The 22,091-nt window shown below is 43.0% G+C and overlaps 1 protein-coding gene across 1 annotated transcript; it reads left to right on the forward strand.

The window, feature by feature from the left end:
• The first annotated feature begins 3,379 nt into the window (after positions 1-3,379).
• LOC143282373 (small ribosomal subunit protein eS17-like) lies at positions 3,380-12,811 on the forward strand. Its single transcript, XM_076587991.1, has 5 exons — positions 3,380-3,470; positions 5,611-5,762; positions 6,519-6,624; positions 9,758-9,823; positions 12,599-12,811. The coding sequence occupies exons 1-5, from the start codon at positions 3,402-3,404 to the stop codon at positions 12,668-12,670; spliced, it is 465 nt and encodes a 154-aa protein (XP_076444106.1). The 5' UTR covers positions 3,380-3,401; the 3' UTR covers positions 12,671-12,811.
• The last annotated feature ends 9,280 nt before the right edge of the window (positions 12,812-22,091 follow it).

A 22,091-nucleotide genomic window follows, 5' to 3' on the forward strand; every position in this document is an offset into this window, starting at 1 on the left:
CGTGGGCTGCAACTCCCACGTTCACTCGCATGAAACCGAGTGGGCCTTTGACGTGTTTGACCGTTTATACCCCGCCATGTAGGCAGCCATACTCCGCTTTCGGGGGTGTGCATGCTGGGTATGTTCTTGTTTCCATAACCCACCGAACGCTGACATGGATTACAGGATCTTTAACATGCGTATTTGATCTTCTGCTTGCGTATACACACGAAGGGGGTTCAGGCACTAAGCAGGTCTGCACATATGTTGACCTGGGAGATCGGAAAAATCTCCACCCTTTACCCACCAGGCGCCGTCACCGAGATTCGAACCCGGGACCCTCAGATTGACAGTCCGACGCTTTAACCACTCGGCTGTTGCGCCCGTCAGAAGACGACGACGACATGAGGCAGGGTTGATGCGTTCTCTTGTATTGTGTGCAGTCTGTACTGTCAGTGTCTCTGTAAACTTACTGTGATGTCACTGACGTCGCATACTAGCCTCATTCCACCATACCAAGTCACACTGATCTGGACTGCGTATATGCATCATGTATTGTATGACAATGTACCTATACCTACGGCGCCAATGTATTTTGTAGGTCTGTTGTATTGTATTGCACTGCATAGCGTGGCAGTCGCCTCCATGTCCTATCATTGTTGTGCATGCAGTGCAGCAAAATGTGGTGTCGCTTAAGCAGTGCATGCGTGCTTATGATGCACACGCGTTCGCGAGCATATGTGTGTGTGTGTGTGCGTGTGTGTGTGTGTGACGATATATTATTAACTCAAAGCTTACCGAATGAGGAATAACTGAGAGCAAGTCAACATTTTTATTTCAAGATGGTAATTGAATAAGCAACAATTGCTTTGTGTGTGCATGTGTCAGTGTGTGTGTGTGTGTGCGCGCGTGTGTGTGTGTGCGCGCGCGCCAGTGTGTGTGTGTGAGTCACAGAGAGAGAGAAGACAAGACATATAGGCCAGTCTAATAATTATACATCGGCCTCAGGCCTCAGAGAGAGAGACCAAGAGAGTGAGTGTGTGTGTGTGTGTGTGTGTGTGTGTGTTCGCGTGCTTGCACGTGTGCCAGTGGGCACGTGCGTTCGGTAATACGCCTATGCAGTGTGCGCGTGGTGTGAGTGTGTGCGTGTGTTTTGGTGAAGCCGATTGAATGAGGGGGTGAGAGCAGTGGATCATTCCGCATGTGTTATTGCGACGTGAATGGCAAAATTGACCGTTGACGTCTGCACGTGCTCGATCAGTTGTTCATATTGAGAACAGGGAAGGCTTCGAAGGCCTGACGAGCACTTTTTCTCGTCTTTTTTTCCCGTTTTTTCCCCCTCCTTTTCTTTGTAAGCAGATGTGGCGAAACGTAAATGGATCACTCCGCACGCTTGGAATCCTCAGTTCTCAGTGAAAACTGAAACTGAACTGTATTCAGAATAACGAAAGCTTGTCGGAAACGTCGTCGCCCGCGTTTGCAAACACGGATGTATGCGACTGAATGTGAAAGTAGGCCTTCCACAACGCAAATTATTGGTTACAACCATCTTTTTCGTAAATTCATAAGTTACACAGCTTGAAGAGGCGTACTTACCTTTTCACCTGAATAAAGTGACTGCGTGTTCGCCGAATGTCGCTCATTTTCAGTGAAAGTTACCACAGAATATTTCACGGCTGACACCAAACTGCGAGTGTTCCACTTTCATTTCTCTTGTGAACTTCTTGTTGATTGGCTGATGATGAGCGAAATGAAAGTCTTAAGGGAAAATGAAAGATCTTTCCGGCATACATCGGTTGACATTTGAAACTTTTAAAAAGATATGAAGAAGCAAATGAACAAAGTCGAAGTTTTGAATAAAAAGAATGCGAGAGGATTCAAAATTCACTTTAAAAAAAAAAAGTTATTTAAAAAGAAGAAAAGAAAAAGTACGTATTACGACTATACACACAGTATCTAATCAATCGTGTCTGCAACTTCGCGTTTTATTCTTTGGCAAAAAACATGTCATTTTCAGTTCACTGTGATTGTCCTCCAATTCTATGGATAAAACTGAACCTAAAATGAAGGTAAAGCTTGCACCAACAAAACGGCAACACCATTATTGACTTAACATACAACAAAATAACACACGTGCCCATTCAAGTTAGTATGCGTGTGCACGTACACACCGTGTACACAGACCGGCATACACACACAGACACACACACAGACACACACAGACACACACAGACACACACACACACACAAACACACACACACAAACACACTCTCTCTCTCTCTCTTTCTCTCTCTCTCTCTCTCTCTCTCTCTCTCAGTCTCTCTCTTTCTCTCTCCGGGCAGCTTATCACCGGCACACACACACACACACACACACACACACACACACACACACACACACACACACACACACACTCAATCACTTACGAGATAAGATGGACAAGATAAGATAAGACAATACACTGGAAGGCCTTTATTGGTTTACTTGGCCGGATAAGAGATAAGCAATTGCATGATTTTTCGTCGAGTACCCGCCATCGAGAGTCAAAATTACGTACTGAGTGATGCAAGACAAAACCAAAAACACGTATGTGAGTGCGCGCGCGCGTGTATATATGTGTGTGTGTGTGTGTGTGCGCGCGCGTATGTGTGTGTGTGTGTCAGTGTAAGGTGACACAACTATGGTTAACTGACTCGGACGCTCATCTGCCAATACAGAGAGTCCTTAAGAGTATGGGTCCGAAGAATCCCGCCCAGTCTTGCCCTTTCTCAGAAGTTTGACCGGGAAAATCAAACTGAGCGTCTAGCCATTCGGATGGGATGATGGACCGCATCGTGGTTCCGCCGCGCGGTCTGCGGCACACACTTCAGTGGCACACTGAAAAAGCGGAACCCATGGCAACGAGAGTGTTGTCCTCACTGGCAAAATTCTGCAGAAGAAATCCACTCTTATGGTATGACAAATATATGAGCATGCATTCGCGGCCTGACCAAGCTCGTTGGGATAGTATTCTGCTGGTCAGGCATCTGCGGCCTCAGTAGCAGATCACTAAATTTGTAGTCCGGCGAACGCAGTGACGCTCCTTGGCGGAGAAACTGAAATTATCTGTACCGTGTGGTGTGTGTGTATGTGCCACGGTGTGTGTGGCAGTGTGTGTGTGTGTGTGTGTGTGTGTGTGTGTGTGTGTGTGTGTGTGTGTGTGTGTGAGTGCGTGCGTCGGTGTGTCAGTGTGTGTGTGTCACGGTGTATGTGTGTCTGTGGCTGCCGGTGTGTGTGTGCCAGTCCCGCAGTCACGGCGTGTCAGTGTGTCACTGAGTGTGTGTGGAGTGTGTGTGCGCGCGCGCGCGTGTGTGTGTTGCTCGTTGCTCCGCGAATCAAGCAGTGTAAGGTAATCGTGCATATAAGCCAGACATCCTGATGCATGTTCTGTACTGATAATCACACTCTTGTCAACATCCGGTTTTGTTTCACTGAAGATTGGACAACCATGGTGAGAATGTAGTCTGTTGTTTTGGGAAATAAACCCACATTTTTCTGTATGTTTCTTAACCTAAAAAATTGCTAAATCAAATGAACATTAAAAACAAAGATCACACTGTTTCATCACTTTTATTCGGAAGGTTTGAATTGTGTTTATAATCTTTTCGACGCTCAGCCGCAAGCTAAATAAATGACTATTGGGTTCCCAGTCAATGTCGCTGATTCTGCAGCACGTTGACTCATACAGTCATCCTCAGTGTCTTGATTAACCTCCGTCGGTGCCACTCATGATTTGTTGGGGTTTTTTTTTGTTTTTGTTTTTTGTGTATCCTAATTCATACCGTATCTGTGTATGATTTTCGATTTAGGTTCGTATCTTGTGTACTAATCTCTCCCCCCCCCCCCCCCCCCCCCCCCCATATTCCTCGTGACTCCGGTACACTTCGTCTTGGTAATAAAGACTTCTATTCTATTCTATTCTATTCTATAATTAAATAATAAAATGTGTCATGGCGTGGACATTCACTCCGTCAGTCACACAGAGGAGTGGAGGGGAAGAAAAGTGGCAATTTCAAATATTTTTCCATCAGCATTTCTTGTGGAACTGTACCAAGGTGCAGGGAAGAACTGATCCCAAGACACATCAATATTACTGTTGAAAAGTTTCATGTCTCAGTGAGATGACCACATATCTTTCTAAGGGAAAATGATTTTAAATAAGTTAATCAATGATCATAACGATATCTCATGTGCCTTCATGTGTGTACAGCTGCAAGCTTTGTGGCTCTTCTCCACACGCTCTCCATAATTTTCTGATTTTAGTGATAATTTATAGCTTATTTAACATACTGGTTTGCAGTAACTTGAGTAAGTGAACCATATTATGTATTTATAACATGAAATCAACACATTTTAGATAATTTCTGAATATGTGTTATTGATTGTCAGCAAAAGAATCTGAGAGATAAACCAAGAAAATAAATGAAAAAGAAAATGATCAATGCATCTCCATACCTTATGTGCCCATAGACTGATAGTCTTGAGATGTAATCCAAACTGGTTTTCTACAAAACCCTCTCTCATATTTTTTGCATGCACAAGTTCACATACACGCACGCGTCCTCCAACTGCCACGCCTGCCTGTGCCACACCCACTCAGTTCATGCTCTTTTATTTTGTTTTAGTCAGTAGTAAAGAGTGATCTATTTGGCAAACAGTTCACAGAAATGACTTACTGTTCATAACTTGCCTGCAGATGATAGCTGACCCCCTCATTTGATGTGTACATGCTTTGCTAAAACCACACTGGCCAAATGTTTCATGTATTGCACCCCCTTTACACACACCACCCATCCTTGGCCTAAGTAAGTGGATGGTTTGAGTTCAGCTCTGTGTCAGACACAGAGCTATACTTGGTCTCCTGCACTGATTTCTCTCCTTTGCTTGTATTTGTAAGTGCATTTGGTTACACTGCTGGTCAGGCATCTGCTCAGCAGATGTGATGTAGAGTATATATGGATTTGTTCAAATGCATAATGCCTCCATGAGTAACTGAACTGAACTGAACTAATTGATTGATTGATTGATTGATATGGATACTTATAATTATATAGTGCCTATCCTCAGTCGGAGACCAAGCTCTGAGCACTTTATAAACACGGGGTCATTTACACAGGCTGCCTACCTGGGTAGAGCTGATTGACGGCTGCCATTGGGTGCTCATCATTTATTTCCTGTGTCATTCAATCAGATTTCAGGCATGCACACATACACACTCAGACAAACATGTAACATTTAACATTTTACGTGTATGACCATTTTGTTTGTTTGCCCCACCATGTAGGCAGCCATTCTCCATTTTCAGGGGTGTGCATGCTGGGTATGTTCTTTTCCCATAATCCACCAAACGCTGACATGGAGTACAAGATCTTAAACGTGCGTATTCAATCTTCTGTGTGCGTATACATATGAAGGCGGTTCAGGCACTGGCAGGTCTGCACCTGGGAGATCGGAAAAATCTCCACCCTTTACCCACCAGTCGCCACCAAGATTCGAACCAGGGATCCTCAGATTGAAAGACCAACACTTTAACCATTTGGCTATTGCTCCCGTCTGATATGCCAACTGATTATGATATATGTCAAATGCAGGCTCGCGTCAGAACCAAGACGGTGAAGAAGGCAGCACGGGTGATCATTGAAAAGTACTACACCCGGCTGACCCAGGACTTCCACACCAACAAGCGAGTATGTGAGGAGATCGCCATCATCCCAAGCAAAAAGCTTCGCAACAAGATCGCTGGGTGAGTGGTAGTCTCTTTTCTATTTTGATATCATAATCAAACTGACTTTTTGTTTGTTTGTTTGGGTTTTTTGGGGGGGTGGGTGGGGAGGGGGTGTGGGGGGGGAGGAAGTGGTTTTAAATTGAAAGAAAAAACATTGGAAGTCTGAGATGAAACGTAATGGTTTCCGTACTTGAACTGCCAGTCGGCATTTTTCATTTTGAAAGCTCATGTAATTGTGGGAGTGTGTACTTGAGTGCGAGTATGCTCCCACGCACAGACACACACATACACACAGACACACACAGACAGACCAACAGACACACACATGTGCACACACATACACCCACGCACGTGCTCACACACACACACACACACATACACACACAAACACACTCGCATGCTCACACCTTTTCTCTTGCTCTCACACACACACAGTGCAGAGTTTAGTCCAGGACACAATGGCCGAATGGGTGATTTGATGGTTTGCCACATAACAAATGGTGATTTTCAAAATTAAAGTGTCAGGAAAAACACCCCCTTCTTCTTCCCCTGTCAGCTGCCCCACAACACTTAAACTTGTCATTTTATTTGTATTTTTGTTTGCAGAATGGTTTAAATTGTGTGTGTGTGTGTTTGTGTGCATGTTGTGGCTATATGCCAACACACACACACATGGAAGACGTAGACGTGGATCCATATGGAATGTAGCTCTACAGTTCTTACCCCCATGTACCCCACCGCATACCCATGATGACTTGACGATGGTTGCTGCAGGTTTGTGACCCACCTGATGAAGCGAATTCAGCGTGGGCCAGTGCGAGGCATCTCCATCAAGCTGCAGGAAGAAGAGAGAGAAAGGAGAGATAACTACGTGCCTGAGGTACCTCACTCTAACACTAGGGGCAGAGGAGTTTGGGGTGGGGGGGGTGTAGAGTCAAGTACAGAGGAAGAGGAGGGGGCCCGTGGACTGAAAATGAGATTTGGGGGGTTATGTTGGGGGGTTGGGTGGAGGTGGAGGGCCTGGGGGGCGATAACACTGAATAGAGAAGTTTGGGGGAGGTGGGGGGGGGGGGGGGGGGGGGTATGTCATGGTGTAGAGATGTAAGGAGTTCAGTGAAGAGGAGCAGCAGCAGTGCTTGTGAGCTGGGAATAATTGTTCATCATCCATGTGTGATATATCATATTCCTAATTCATTCATGGGTCTATCAAGACTGATGCAGTGAAATGACTACTGACCCGGGCGCAATAGCTGAGTGGTTAAAGCGTTGGACTGTCAGTCTGAGGGTCGCAGGTTCAAATCACTGTGACGGCGCCTGGTGGGTAAAGGGTGGAGATTTTTACGATCTCCAAGGTCAACACATGTGCAGACCTGCTAGTGCCTGAACCCCCTTCGTGTGTATATGCAAGCAGAAGATCAAATACGCACATTAAAGATCCTGTAAATGTAATCCATGTCAGCGTTCGGTGGGTTATGGAAACAAGAACATACCCAGCATGCACACCCCCGAAAACGGAGTATGGCTGCCTACATGGCGGGGTAAAAAATGGTCATACACGTAAAAGCCCACTCGTGTGCATACGAGCGAACGCAGAAGAAGAAGAAGAATGACTACTGACCAGAGCTTTACTTAAAAGGAAAATTTTTAGTTACAAATATTTGAGCACAGTATTACATTATACATGTGTATGGGTTGGTTTTCAATGTTGGTCAGCAGAGGGAACCACTCACTTCAGTGAACAAATTATACTGGAAAATAACATGTTCTAGTGTGTTGATTAATTGTAAATGTGGTGCATATGTTGAAAAAAATTAACGCATAATGAAAAACTGTTAAAAATAATTAGTTTGGGTAAAATATTGCAAAGTAAAATGGTTGTGCATGAAAATGGCGACCAAAAGCAGGACAGTGACCTTGGCTACTGATGTGCTTCATTTGAATTAAAACTCTTAAAAGTTTCAATCAAGTTCACTTATGTGTCTGAAAGACTAGCAGAAAGCCAAAACGGTGAAAACCTCCTCATAACGTCTTTAATTTTAAAACACAGTTGCAATCATTAATTCTGTCACAATGGACATTGATTGAAGCTTATTACCTTCACAGAAACATTTACATTCTGATTCATTCTGTATCTCCTATAGTTTTTGTGCTACAATGGGGGGTTTTTGTGTGTGTTTTTTAACTTATTTTCTTTAATTTTAAAACACAGTTGCAATCATTAATTCTGTCACACTGGACATTGATTGAAGCCTATTACCTTCACAGAAACATTTACATTCTGATTCGTTCTGTATCTCCAATAGTTTTTGTGCTACAATGGGTTGTTTTTTTTTGTTTTTTTTTAAACTTATTACCTCTGAATCCTCAAAATTCCCTGGCAAGAGGAAACAACATTTTTTTGGCAAAATTCTCTGGTACTGAATGGGTGGATTGATCAGTTTCAGCTGTTTGGTGGTGCTGTTTCTATTTACAGTCGCACTTGTATTGTGTGGTTCTATTTAAAAAGTGGCTTTTGGGGGACAAATACATTTTTCTTTGAAAAATTACCTCAGACATTTTGAACATGTGAAAAACAGCCGGAAAAAAAATAAAGATTTGAATACATACAGCTTTTTCAGTGTTTTATCTGTCATTCACAAGCATTATCCCTCAAGATTTATTGCCTGATAACTCTGAGAATCTCAGTTTGTGTTGTATGTTGATTATCACTGTATTTCTTTGATTTCAATAGATACATGAGATTGTATCTTTTCATTTCAACAAAGTTCTCTTTAAGGGTTGGAAAAACATTTGATAAGTTGTAAATGCTTGTGATGTGTGTCACATTTTAATTACAAGTACTAAAATTGTGCCAAGTAAAAAGAATTGAGTCACATCGTCAAAAGCATTTTGACATGCACATGCCCACACTATCCATACACAACTTGGACATAAGGAACTTTTTTGTTTTCTTTCAATTGTACCTGAAAATACAAAGGATTTGGTTATTAAACAGCCAGTTTAAAATGCATTTAACCAGTTTTAATTTTTGCTTCTGATCTCACTTGGTGTGACCAGCTCAAGAATGACCCATATAATCAGAAGTTGATCCTTTTTCCATATGGAAGAGGAAGAGTAAAAAAAAAAAAAGAGTCTTGGTTTAACCATAAAAACTGACTGGCACTGAAGGAGACGAGGTGGGGGTGATTGCATACCATGATTATAGTCAAACCCTTGGTTTTGTTATGTAAGGTTTATTATTATTTGATTAGCTTTTTTACCTGTAGGCATTGCATGTGTATGTGTTTATGTGCGTGTGTGTGTGTGTGCGCGCACTTGTCTGCCTGCTCATTGTTTAGTATTTGAAACAGGTCATTTTCTGTTCATGTTCTACTTTGCAGTTTTTCATTTTTCGGCTCACATGTTACTAAATCAGCGGATTGAAACACTAATGAAAAGTGTAAAAATACAGATGGAGAAAAAAATAGCTTTCAGTCTTTTCATTACTATAATCAAGTGCTGTTGGTGCTTTTCCGCCAGTTCATGAAGTGATGGAAAGGAGTACCACGAGAGCTGGAATTCTGCTGATTGGATAGTCGGTTTGGCAAACCTAGCTATTGTGGTTGTACCATGTTGATCATTTAGTTACAAGAAATGTGAAGCAGTTTGCAACAACAAGGAAGTGTCTTGTGACTGGAGTAAAAAAAAAAATATAAATTGATATTTAAAAAAATGATGTTTTTTTCCAGATTTTTTTCCAGTTTGAGTTTGTATTTGAAGAAATCTTGAAAAGCACTTGAATTGTTATTGTTTTTTTAAGAATTTTTCTCCAGATTTTGTTCCAGTTTGAATTGGTATGTCAAGAATCTGGAGAAGCATTTGATGCTGTGGGTGTTATTGTGGTTGTAATTGTTTTTTTATAATCAAAGAAGTTGACTATATATAATATATAATGTGTGTGTGTGTGTGTGTTTTCAGACAACGAAAAAATCACATGACTGTTTATGTGCGTGTGTTCTCATTGTGTATTACAGGTTTCTGCTCTGGACAATGACATCATTGAGGTGGACCCTGACACAAAGGAAATGTTGAAGGCAATGGTCAGTCCTATAGCTCTCTCTCTCTCTCTCTCTCTCTCTCTCTCTTCTTTCTTTCTTTTTGTGTGTGTCTTTATTTCGGCCGCATGTTTTGGGTGATTTATACAAATACTGGATTGTGTGTGTTTATCATTAGCATGTGGTCTAATGTCTGTGTTTTTCCACCACAAGCATGGATATTATTATAACCATGAAGAAGAAAATTTGGAAATTAATAAAACTATTACAAATACTATCCAGCTGTGATTATTTATCAAATCAAATATATATATTTCTTTAACTCAAGAAATAACATTTTTTGAGTGACAATTTTGCATTGGAGATTGCCTTTCTCATGTGCTCCAGTGTAACAGTCAAAGTGACATGTCTTATGGTGTTCTGAGTTGGCAAGATTCTCCAGCTTCAGCACTTGATCATATAGTTTGAGAGAATCATATCTTCAGTGTCCATACACGGCTGTGACAATTGGGACCAGTTTTTTTTCTCCCACTGAATTTGTATTTGTATTACTCTTCTTGTCATAACAGATTTTTATGTGTGAAATTCGGGCTGCTCTCCCCAGCTTTACTTCACAGTTAATCCGTAAATTTGTAGATTAGAGATGGCATGCACTATGACTTCTGCTTTAACTCACTCTAGACGAATAGATTCTCTCCGTTGCTTTTCCCTACAGACGACCCATTTGTTGGGGTAGGAAAAAAATGATAAGAAATACAAAACACACAGTAACTGAATGAAACTCACTGTACTTGACCCACTGACCCCTCTCCTCACGTCATGTGAATGCCCACCCCCCTCCTTCTTCACTGCTCTCCGAAGCTGAGTCACTATCAGTACCTTCTTGCTGGTAGCTTTCTTCACTGCAGATACTTTATTCAATGTCTTCATCATCCTCGTCGATGTCGAAACCTTTAGTTTGAAGCATTTCAATCACTTCAGCAGTGGTAAAAGCTGCTGTTGTGATCTAGTTTGCCCAAAAAATTTCCACTTGTATCGCCTGCAATACCATTTTCGATACGTATGCAGATTAGCTTGTCGTGTCCCCACACGCTGAACTCTCTGGCTCATTGTGGAGTGTATTGTTATGAAATCTCATGAAGAAACTTTCATTTCGACCCTTGACATGTTCACAATGCCCGGTGTAGCTGCGATTGTTATGCTTCGCCATTAGGAAAACGTGGAAAAAATTTTAATTGTCAAAACTGCTATAGCATTCCATCATCCGGAACGCTACCTTACGTCAGGAATGCTTTAGCGTTCCATCATCCAGAGTGAGTTAAGAAAATCTTGAAGCTCTTCAACACTGCCAGGACAACCGCACCATCAGTTTTGATCAGCCGTGCTAGCACAGAAATGCTCCAGATCATTCCGAACAGATCACAGCTGCAAGCAGATACCATCATTGCTTAAGAACAGGCTGGATTCTGCATAGGCTGAAGTACAATCGAACAGATCTTTAACCTGCATTAGTAGTGTGTACCCCTTATGAAATACTGCTTGCACTAGAGGGAATTCTACCAAGTCTTCATAGACTTCAAGAAGGCATTTAACAGGGTGTGGCAAATGGGACTATGGGCTACAATAAAAGATTATTATTGGGCAAAATCTTTATGAACACCATCTAGTAACTATACTTCAAAGCAACCAGTGCTGTACTCACTCAGGGAGCTGTTGGGGAGTGGTTTCATACTTCAGTTTGAGTCCATCAGGGCAGCCTTCTGTCTCCCATATTGTTCAACATTTTCTTCGAATGCATCATGACTGGGCTTGAAGAGCATGTCAGGACAGCACTGGAGGAAGAACCATCACATACCTTTGCTTTGCAAACAACTGATGGTTTGGCAGGTAGTGAGCAAGAACTCAACCAGCTTGTCAAGAGACTGGATGAAACATTGACAAGGTATGGCCTGGAAATCAGTGCCAAAAAGACCAAGTTGATGGCCAGCCACAACACCACTACCACTGCTGATATACCTGTCCAAGGACAGAAGCTAGGAACTATTCGTTCACCTACCACAGATCTATCATCAGCAACAAAGGATCCAAACCAGAAATCCTTTCAAAGGTAGCAAAGGCAACATCAGCACTGTCCAGATTGAAGCCTATATTGAAGGACAGCAACATCTCATGAAACCCAAGATCAGACTCCTTAGTGCACTTGTACATTCTATCACTGTATGCATGCAAATGGAAATGAGGCATTGTCACAAGATAGTAAACCTCAGATACACTGATCACATCACCAGTGAACAAGTGCACCACAGCATCAAACAGCAGAATTCATGAAGATCTGCTGGCATCAATTAAGAAAAGAAAGCTAGGCTGTTATGACCACCTAACAAGATCCAGAGGCCTTGGTAAAAAGACCTCCATGGACTGTTTAGGGAGGGAGACAGAGGGGAAGACAGAAAAAAGAATGGACTGTGACAACATTGCAGAATGGACAGGAAAACCTTTTGCAGAGACCCAGGCTTTGACACACAATCAGCGGACTTGGAGGAATCTGGTGACGTGTTCATCTGTGCAGTACTACAATGTCTTCACAGAGGTGAAGGAGAAGAAGTGCATGCTGCTGCATATTGAACCTCAGTATAGTCTTATCAAAATAACTAGCACCCAGACCAACAAACACATAAGGTCTTGTGTAAAAATCCTGGTCTCTACATGAGACTAGATTCTGTGCACACTTGCTTCTAACCAGGCACAAGGCCACCGCTCCATATATTGTATGTTGTTGGCTGTCAGTGTTGCAAGAGGTTTGCGTTGCATGTGTTGCAGGATTTTGGCAACCTGGCAGGTTTGCAGGTGACCCAGCCTGTCAACACCATGGGTTATGGGGGTCTGCGATAAGCAGGGTTCGTGTCCAGTCCTGGACTCCGGAACACGACATGGCCCGAGACAGCACAGCATAATATATTTCTCTTGATGCACCATTGACATTTGATTTGATGTTTGAGTTACGTGGCTGGAAATACACCAAGCTCTGAAGAATATGAGTGTGGTCAATTGTTTGTATAAGTGTGTGTTCACTGTGTGTGAGTGTGTCCGCTCTGTGTGTGCATGTGTCATTTTATTCTTTCTTGTTCCTGCACTGTATTTACAAAGAGCATGGTAATCATTAGTAAACGAATCAGCACTATTACTATAGCACAGAAATGGTACCATTGCTTATTAGAAAGATACATAAAATGTAGACAAAATCACAGATGGTTTTTTGGATGTCACATATTAACAAAGTGTGTGTTTGTTTTTATGTGTGTGTATGGTTAACTTAACATGTGGCATTTTTGCAAGAACTGCTACTGATAATGAAAACAAATTTGGCAAAATTTAGATATTGATAAAACTTTTCCAGACATCTCTGCTGGAATGACAATGGATAGAAGTGCAGCTGTGATTTTGCAATGCTTATTTTACATACAAAATGATAATAAAATAGTTGAAAATGTCATACATTACAAAAGGAGATAGATACCTGAACCTCGAGGTCTTAAATTAATGTGTGTTGGGTCATTTGGAAAAGCACTTCACTCTGATTTTCTTCATGACCCAGGGCCAGTGGAGTTTCAGTTTCAGTAGCTCAAGGAGGCATCACTGCGTTCGGACAAATCCATATATGCTACACCACATCTGCCAAGCAGATGCCTGACCAGCAGCATAACCCAACGCGCTTAGTCAGGCCTTGAGAAAAAATAAATAAATAAAATGAAATAAAATAAAATAAGATTAAATAAATACATAAAAAAGAACTACTACACACACACAGACACACACACACGCACACACACACACACACAGACAACCGAACACCAGGTTAAAACATAGACTCACTTTGTTTACACAAGTGAGTCAAAAAGGGACAAAATGAGATATAAAAAGTCTCAAATAAAACTTCCATAGCATGGCTATGGAATTTTGTACAGACGGACATGTGTTTACAGTACTCCAGCTGTAGTGACATCCAGTAAAGGGACATTGGAAGTATGTATGTTATAAATATCTTCTAATGTTGCATATCAGTGTGATTTTTTTGCCATTAATCGTTTAGTAACATGTTGCTGTTTTCAATAAACGCCAGGCTATCAAAAGGGATGCAATTACAGTAATCAAGAAGTGGTTCTGTAGACAAATCCAAGTCAAGGTCAAAACAAATAACTTTTTTTCCAAGTTCAAGATATATATATATATAAAGCCAAAATAAGTGCTGATCTTTTGTCACAATACATGCACCTCCTGCCTCTTCACACACACACACACACACACACAGTGACACGTGAGCGCGCACACACACACACATTTCTTATATGTACACAAATGGAGTGATGGCCTAGATGTAACGCGTCCGCCTAGGAAGCGAGAGAATCTGAGCATGCTGGTTCGAATCACAGATCAGCCGCCGACATTTTCTCCCACTCCACTAGATGTTGAGTGGTGGTCTGGACGCTAGTCATTCGGATGAGACGATAAACCGAGGCCCCGTGTGCAGCATGCACTTAGCGCATGTAAAAGAACCCATGGCGACGAAAGGGTTGTTCCTTGCAAAATTCTGTAGAAAAATCCACTTCGATGGGTAAAACAAATGAAACTGCACGCAGGAAAAAAAAATAAAGAAAAAAGAATGGGTGGCGCTGTAGTGTGGCGACGCCCTCTCCCTCTGGAGAGAAGCCCGAATTTCACGCAGAGAACTCTGTTGTGATAAAGAGAGATAAAAATAAAAAAAAATTGTAATTTAAAAAACCATAACATACACACCAATACATGCATACACACACAAACACCTCATATCCCACACTTCCATGCATAGCAGGGCTCAATTGTTAAGTTAAAGCTTAAAATAGCGCCAGCTGCTTTTGAAGCCTCATTGATATCAACACACAAGTCTAAGCAATGTAGCAATATATGGAATTCCATATCGACATATCTCCACAACAAAACCTGGTCTGTTCTCCTGAATTCAGACCCAGAAACGGCTAAACATCTCGATATATCGATTCGTGGAGAACACACACACACACACACGAGAGAGAAAGATATGGATAGGAGAGAGATAACAGCTTGAGGAATTTTAAAAGGTGTACATATGTTGCGCCCTTCCGTCGTTGTTATGGTAGTTGCTGTTGTTTTTAATATAAAATGAGGTGATACTGATATGTCGGATTCAAAACCCGCTTTGAATGTTCAGTTTGATAAAATGGTGCACTGTTTTGAGCTCCTTTTCATTAATTTCCGCGATAATGAGTAACTTACACGAAGAGTGAACGATGTATTTCTTCTTATGGTTGTGTAATCTGGGTAATAAAAGGAATAATGTTCGACTGTTTCTGTTTTTGCGCCATAAGCACAGGCTGGGTTAAATGTTAAATGGCGGTTGTAAAGATCATGATCATTGAGGCTGCTGATTTCCATATGTAGCCCAGTGCAGTGATTAAACCTGATCACTCCTGTCTTCGGTGTAATAGTTGAGTCTGTCGCCACAACTGTATTGTATTGTATTACTCATTTTTGTCACAACAGATTTCTCTTTGCGGAATTCGGGCTGCTCTCCTGAGAGCGCCACCCATTTTTTGTATTTTTTTTCCTGCATGCAGTTCTTTTTTTTTTTTTTTTGTTTCTTTTTTTTCATATCGAAGTAGATTTTTCCACAGAAATTTGCCAGGGACAACCCTTTTGTTGCCGTGGGTTCTTGTACGTGCGCTAAGTGCATGCTGCACACGGGACCTCGGTTTATCGTCTCACCCTCTTGAGATCCTATCTTGAGATAAAATAAAACGTTTAAATACACCGAGCTACTATGCTTTATTTGGTCTGGAAGTTTGTTCCAAAGTCCTGTGGTGCCAGGTATGAATGGTTTTTTGAAGTGTTCTGCATTACATCGCACAAAGGACCACGTCTTGAACTGTTACGGATATCGTGTGGACACTAGTGCCAGAACTACCTGACGTGGATAATAATAAAATTATGGACACAAGTGGTTCATCATTGTGCAAAAGGGAAGTAGCGTATATGCTCTCTCCCATCTTTCTCTTTCAGTGGATAAGGACCATGCTTCTCGCACAACTTTTCATGACTTATCTCTTTTATCTCCCGATGGAGGGGTGGGGGGCTGGGGGGAGTCTGAGGGATGGTGGTAGTGGTAGCAGCAGCAGCCGTGGTGTTGTTGGTGTTGCTGTAGTTTCCGTTGTTATAGCGCTTGTCATCACCACCGTTCATCGTTGTCGCTCTTTTTCTTCCCATCCTCGGATTCACTAAAAAAACAACAACAACAACAAAACAATAACAACAAGAAAAAAAAATATATATATACACATATAGTATACTGATGTATATCATCCTCCTTTCTTTCCCCAATCCTCACCCACCTTTCCTCTACGCCTGATGACGAAGTTTACATAACTTCTGGTGTTTTTTTCAAGGCGACAGACACACATTTGTAGTCTTGTCATGCCTGGCCTAGTGAGCAGGCCGCTGTGAACGTGCCGTACTGTCTTCACAAGCCATTACCCTCCCCGCCCGTGACGGAGATTCTGGAGTCCGGTGTAGCACCTTATTCATACCCTAATTGGTTTTTACCCAGGGGGTCAAAATCTGGCTAGTCCAGATTAACCCCGGGGTCTATGCAGACCAATATGGAATGATCCACCAGGGATGAACTTGGACTTTATCAGAACTGACCCCATATCCCGTTTTTGTATCCAGGCTAGTACAGGTTAACATGATCGGGATCTTTACAAACTTCGCTGGAATAATTCCCGGAGTAAATTTGGCCAAGTCAGAACTGACCTCACCTCCCCAAGTTGAGATTCAACCTGAATCTGAAACTTGAACTGTATGCTAAATATACGGTTTAGCTTTCCGTATATACATGCATCAGGGCAGGACTTTGTATGCGATTTTCGTGTTATCCTGTTCATCTACAACTGTGTTGTATTGTGATGCATTCCGAATAAAATACTGTTTAAACCAAACCTGAACCGTATGAAAAGCTGCTCCGGAAAGGAACGAGGTTGAAAGTCCAGACGGCGAAAGTCCACAGCCCCTTAGAAACAAGCACTTCCCTTAATTCAAATTTGCCGTTTGGGGGGGAAAGAAGTGTATCGCCAGTACATGCTTGCCGAGAGCGACCACTCCCTTTGTGTCTGCCATGTTGTGCCAGCAAGTCCCTGACAGCCGCCATCATCCCCTGTCCGCACTGCGTCAGAACCTTCCGGGCGCGGATTGGCCTGACCAGTCACCTGCGCACCCACAGAGCCCAACCCACCCACCCCCAGGATGACTAGATGGTCTTCGTCGATCCCGACGGACGAACCATATCTGCCATGTTGTGAGGCGTAGGGAAGGGGTCAGTGCTAGCGAGTACAGAACGACCCTTTCCTTTTACTTCCATCAGTTTGTTGTAAGGAAGGGATGGAAGCAGTACAAGCTGGTTCACAGCGTACACTTCCACCACATCATAACGTGAAGAAGTGTCAGTACAAGCTGGTCCACAGCGTACACTTCCACCACATCATAATGTGAAGAAGTGTCAGTACAAGCTGGTCCACAGCGTACACTTCCACCACATCATAATGTGAAGAAGTGTCAGTACAAGCTGGTCCACAGCGTACACTTCCACCACATCATAATGTGAAAAAGTGTCAGTAAAAGCTGGTCCAGAGCATACACTTCCACCACATCATAGTGTGAAGAAGTGTCAGTAAAAGCTGGTCCAGAGCATACACTTCCACCACATCATAATGTGAAGAAGTGTCAGTAAAAGCTGGTCCAGAGCATACACTTCCACCACATCATAGTGTGAAGAAGTGTCAGTACGGGGCAGCGCACCACATCTCTTGTTTTCGTCACCTCCTAGTGTGGATCCAACACTACCTCTTCGGCAGGACCGCAAGGGTCAAACTAGACGGCTTCCACAGCAGAAAGGTCAAGCTACGTGAGGGTGTCCCCCAGGGAGGAGTGCTTTCCCCAACATTGTTTCTGTTGTATATCAACGACATCAGAGACAACATCACGAAGCACGTCTCCAACAGTCTGCACTCAGACGACCTGGCAGTATGGACATCCGCTGAACACACCAGCACGGCCTCCTACCGGCTTCAGGAAGTCGTCAGCAATATCGCTACATGGACAGAAGACTGGGGTCTTGAGCTCAACACCACAAAAACCAACGCAACACTTTTCTCTCTCTCCACCGCCAACGAGCAAGTCAAGCTGAAGCTCCAGGGACAGGTCTTGCCCCAGACGAATATACCAACATTCCTTGGTGTCAAGTTGGACACCCGCCTGAACTGGAGGCCCCAGATTGAGGAGATGGAGAGGAGAGGCATCCGCAAGCTAGCCCTGCTGAAGAAGCTGGCCGGGACGACTTGGGGAGCAGACAGCAGGCTTCTCGCCAGGGTCTACATGGGAGCGGTCAGACCCACCATGGAGTACGCCTCAACCTCTTGGGGCACAGCCTCCAAGACCAACAAGAGCCGGCTCGACAAAGTCCAAAATATGGGACTACGCCTCATACTTGGAGCCATGAGGTCCACGCCGATCCATGACATGGAGAAAACTGCTAACGTTGAGCCCCTGGAGAGAAGACGCGACTTGAAAGTCCTGATGCAGGGAGAGAAGCTCAGAAGACTGCCCTCACATCACCTACACCACAGACTGGAGCAGCCCACCAAGAACCGTCTCAAACGTCAGAGCCTCAACCACCAGTATAAAGCACTCAGAGCACAGCACAGCGATGTTCTGGCGGCAAAAGGGGAGTCTTGCACTGACCTTGCCTTGCCTGACTGGAGGCTTGACCAAGAGATAGAGGCCACCATCAGCCTCAGAGTTCCTGGCATCACCACCAAAGACCAGCAACCAGCTACTCTCAAGATATTGACTCTGGCCATGATAAAGGAGTCCTACCCAGCCAGCTCCTGGACCCATGTATACACGGACGGATCAGCGGAGGAAGCCACACACAACGGAGGCAGTGGTGTCTACGTCAGATTTCCCGATGGAGAGCACAGAAGCATCGCACTCCCTGGAGGAAAGCTCTGTTCCAATTTCAGAGCTGACGTCCTGGCCATCAAAACAGCAGCAGAATTCCTCTCCTCCTGTGGAAAGCCCCTTGGCATCATCTCCATCTTCACTGACTCCATGTCCACACTCCAGGCCCTTGACTCCCCTGATCCTGGTCCACTGATCCAGTCCCTTAAGGCCTCCCTCACAACCCTTACCCAAACAGCCCCAACGACCCTCCAGTTGGATTCCTGCACATGTAGGCCTCCCAGGCAACGAGCGTGCAGACCACGTCGCTAAGGAAGGAAGCCAGCTCACAGCCAACCATTCCTGCCACGTATGAGGAAGCAAAAACTCTTCTCCGCAGCAGATTCCGAAGAGCCTGGGTAACCCTGAACGGATGCTACCAGGCACACCAAGATCCCATCAGGACACTGGAGAGAAGACACCAGACTACCATCTACCGCCTTCGCACAGGACACTGCGGCCTCCGAGCACACCTGAAGAGGATTGGAGTGGCAGCCACATCCCTATGTGATTGCTGCCAGGCTGACCAGACCCTATCCCATATTCTCCGACTGTCCGAGTTTGTGGCATCCCTCGGACTTCGACCCTGACTGCGTAGCTGTCGAACGCAAAGAAGAAGAAGAAGAAGAAGTCACCTCCTAGTGGTGAGGAGCTTCAATACAAACTGTTACTGCAGGGCTCCACCGCCTTTGCTTTCGTTAAATTGTGGTGAAGACGGGGCTAAGGGGATGGGGGAGGGGTGACTGTCAGTATCAGTATCAGTATCAGTAGCTCAAGGAGGCGTCACTGCGTTCGGTTAAATCCATATCCGCTACGCCACATCTGCCAAGCAGATGCCTGACCAGCAGCGTAACCCAACGCGCTTAGTCAGGCCCTGATTTTTAAAAAAATACTACTAATAATAATAATATTTATAAGGCGCAAAAACTTGATGAAGTCAACTGTAAGCGTACAGAAAAAATAAAATAATAATAATAATAAAAATTAAAAAATAAAATAAATAAATAGATAAATAAATACATAAATGAAATAAAAATCAAATAAAAAAAGAGACAACAATGACTGTCAATAAATGACTGTCAAATAAAGAAAACAGACAACAGTGACTGTCAATAAATGACTGTCAAATAAATAAAACAGACAACAGTGACTGTCAATAAAGGCCAGCCCAGAATGTCCCCTTTCCTTTATCAACACCTTGATTAATAACATAACATAATAGCTTGATTAATAGCTTAGCAGCTTCATTAAAACAGTATAAAGGAGTAATTTCCAATTGAGGGTGTCGATTTTGACTAACCCCAAAAGACCCCGGCAGTATGATAATACTGAAATACTTCATGCTATTTTATGCTTGAAAAATGGAGAAGAAGCTTTTTTTGTGTGTGTGTGCGAAGTTTTGGAAGACACGTGGTGCTTTCTAGATGGAAAGCGTAGGGGTCTTACATTGTCCGGATTATATCTATATATTTATTTTAGATGTCTGTTCGCCACTGCAGCAGTTTCCTGAAGTTAAGACAAATGAAGTGACGAAACTGATCTTTGGAACCAAACTACCGCCCCGCAACAAGCAGACCAGACACAATGCAGCAGATAGCCTGAACCGGACTATAAATGGCGGGCGATTTGAATCAAGCCAGTTTCTCACCAGAGTCTGACACTGTGACGTCGGTGAAGGTTTATTCAAAATAAAAGCCTAATAAAGCTACGGTTTGGCTTCATTTATGGCAGAGAGCGAGATTTGCCTAGCAGCTTCCAATCTAGACCTGAATTGACTTTGGAAAGTACAAAATGTGTCAGCTACACGTAATACAAAATTTGAATGCAAAGAAAAGGGGCGGAGCTAGAGCCGTTTGTGTTTGCGCTAGACGTGTCTGTCAGATAAAAATAGCACCAGCACGTGGTACTGTCCGGTGAGAATTGGAAAGCATGCAGACAGCCCCTCGACGTTGGCAACCGTAAACGACCACATTGTTTGTAAAACATGCAAACGGAGAGAAATATGACGATCTACTAACCTACCGGACACGTGCTCGCGCTTTTTATAGATAAACTCCGCCCCTTTCCCTTTTATGGATAGGCTCTAGTGCGCATGCGCAACCGAAACCTTGCTCTCGGGAGTTAAGACTTTAAGTGTGTTGTTCAGCGTCCATTCTCAATGGTAAAACTGAACACACGTTTCAAGTTTTAATCATCCTTTCACTCCCATTGGAGTATGGAGGTTTACTGCAAAATAATCTTTTCATGCCCAGAACAAACATTTCCAAATACACAACAATGTCACATAAAAGTTGAGAAAACATACATGTCTTTTAAATCCAAAAGTATAGCTAGGCAACATTTGCAAATCTAATCATTTTACTTACAGCTAAAATGACTTTTTTGCCTCCTTTGAGCATATCACAAAAATTAAAAACCGATTTTGGAGACAAATATTTCTTAGGAACATATCTATTTCGTAACTGATCATAATTGGGACATTCCATTATAAAATGAAACTCATCCCCAATCACAGACATGTTACAAACCTTACAAAGCCGTAACTCTCGTGGTATGCCTTTGTGTCTGACTGTTTCTATTTCCAGCTTATGATACACAAGTGCATGCTTCAGTTACCTCTTAAGAAAAGAAGGAAAGGTCATCAATGAAAAAGACATCGTCATACAGTCATTTCGGTCACCAAAACTCACCCAGGACGTGTGTGTACGCACTGAGCAAATTGGGAATACAAGAAAGAAATTTAAGCGAAAGAAAATGTCATATGCAGATTTACAACCCTCAACCTTAAAATTGTATTGTACTGCATGCATTTAATCACGTCGTATTGCTGTGTGTGTGAGAGAGAGAGAGAGAGGGTGGGGGGATGTGCTTATCCAGTTGTAACTGCATTATTATGCCAGTTATATGACCTTGATCGAAATCAGTCTAACGCCGAGTACGCACTGCGAAATAAGTTTTGTTGCATTTAATCACGTCGTATTGCTGTGTGTGTGTGTGTGTGTGTGTGTGTGTGTGAGAGAGAGAGAGAGAGAGGGGGGGGATGTGCTTATCCAGTTGTTACTGATTTATTATGCCAGTTATATGACCTTGATCGAAATCAGTCTAACGCCGAGTACGCACTCCGAAATAAGTTTTGTTGTTGTTGTTGTTTTAAAAATATAAATATGATGAATTAAGATGAGAGGTTGTGGGTTCCAAGCCTCCTAAATGAAGAAAAAAAAATCCATGGATGTGATTTATGTCATTATTG

The sequence above is a fragment of the Babylonia areolata genome, chromosome 5, assembly GCF_041734735.1.
Source record: "Babylonia areolata isolate BAREFJ2019XMU chromosome 5, ASM4173473v1, whole genome shotgun sequence".
In the NCBI taxonomy this organism is placed as follows: domain Eukaryota; kingdom Metazoa; phylum Mollusca; class Gastropoda; order Neogastropoda; family Buccinidae; genus Babylonia; species Babylonia areolata.

Bases quoted from the DNA above. Each gene is read 5' to 3' on its own strand.
- LOC143282373 (XM_076587991.1), top strand. From the start codon at position 3,402: ATGTTCTGTACTGATAATCACACTCTTGTCAACATCCGGTTTTGTTTC. The intron at 5,763-6,518 runs GTGAGTGGTAGT...TGGTTGCTGCAG, and splicing joins CTTCGCAACAAGATCGCTGG to GTTTGTGACCCACCTGATGA. The intron at 9,824-12,598 runs GTCAGTCCTATA...CATGTGTTGCAG, and splicing joins AGGAAATGTTGAAGGCAATG to GATTTTGGCAACCTGGCAGG.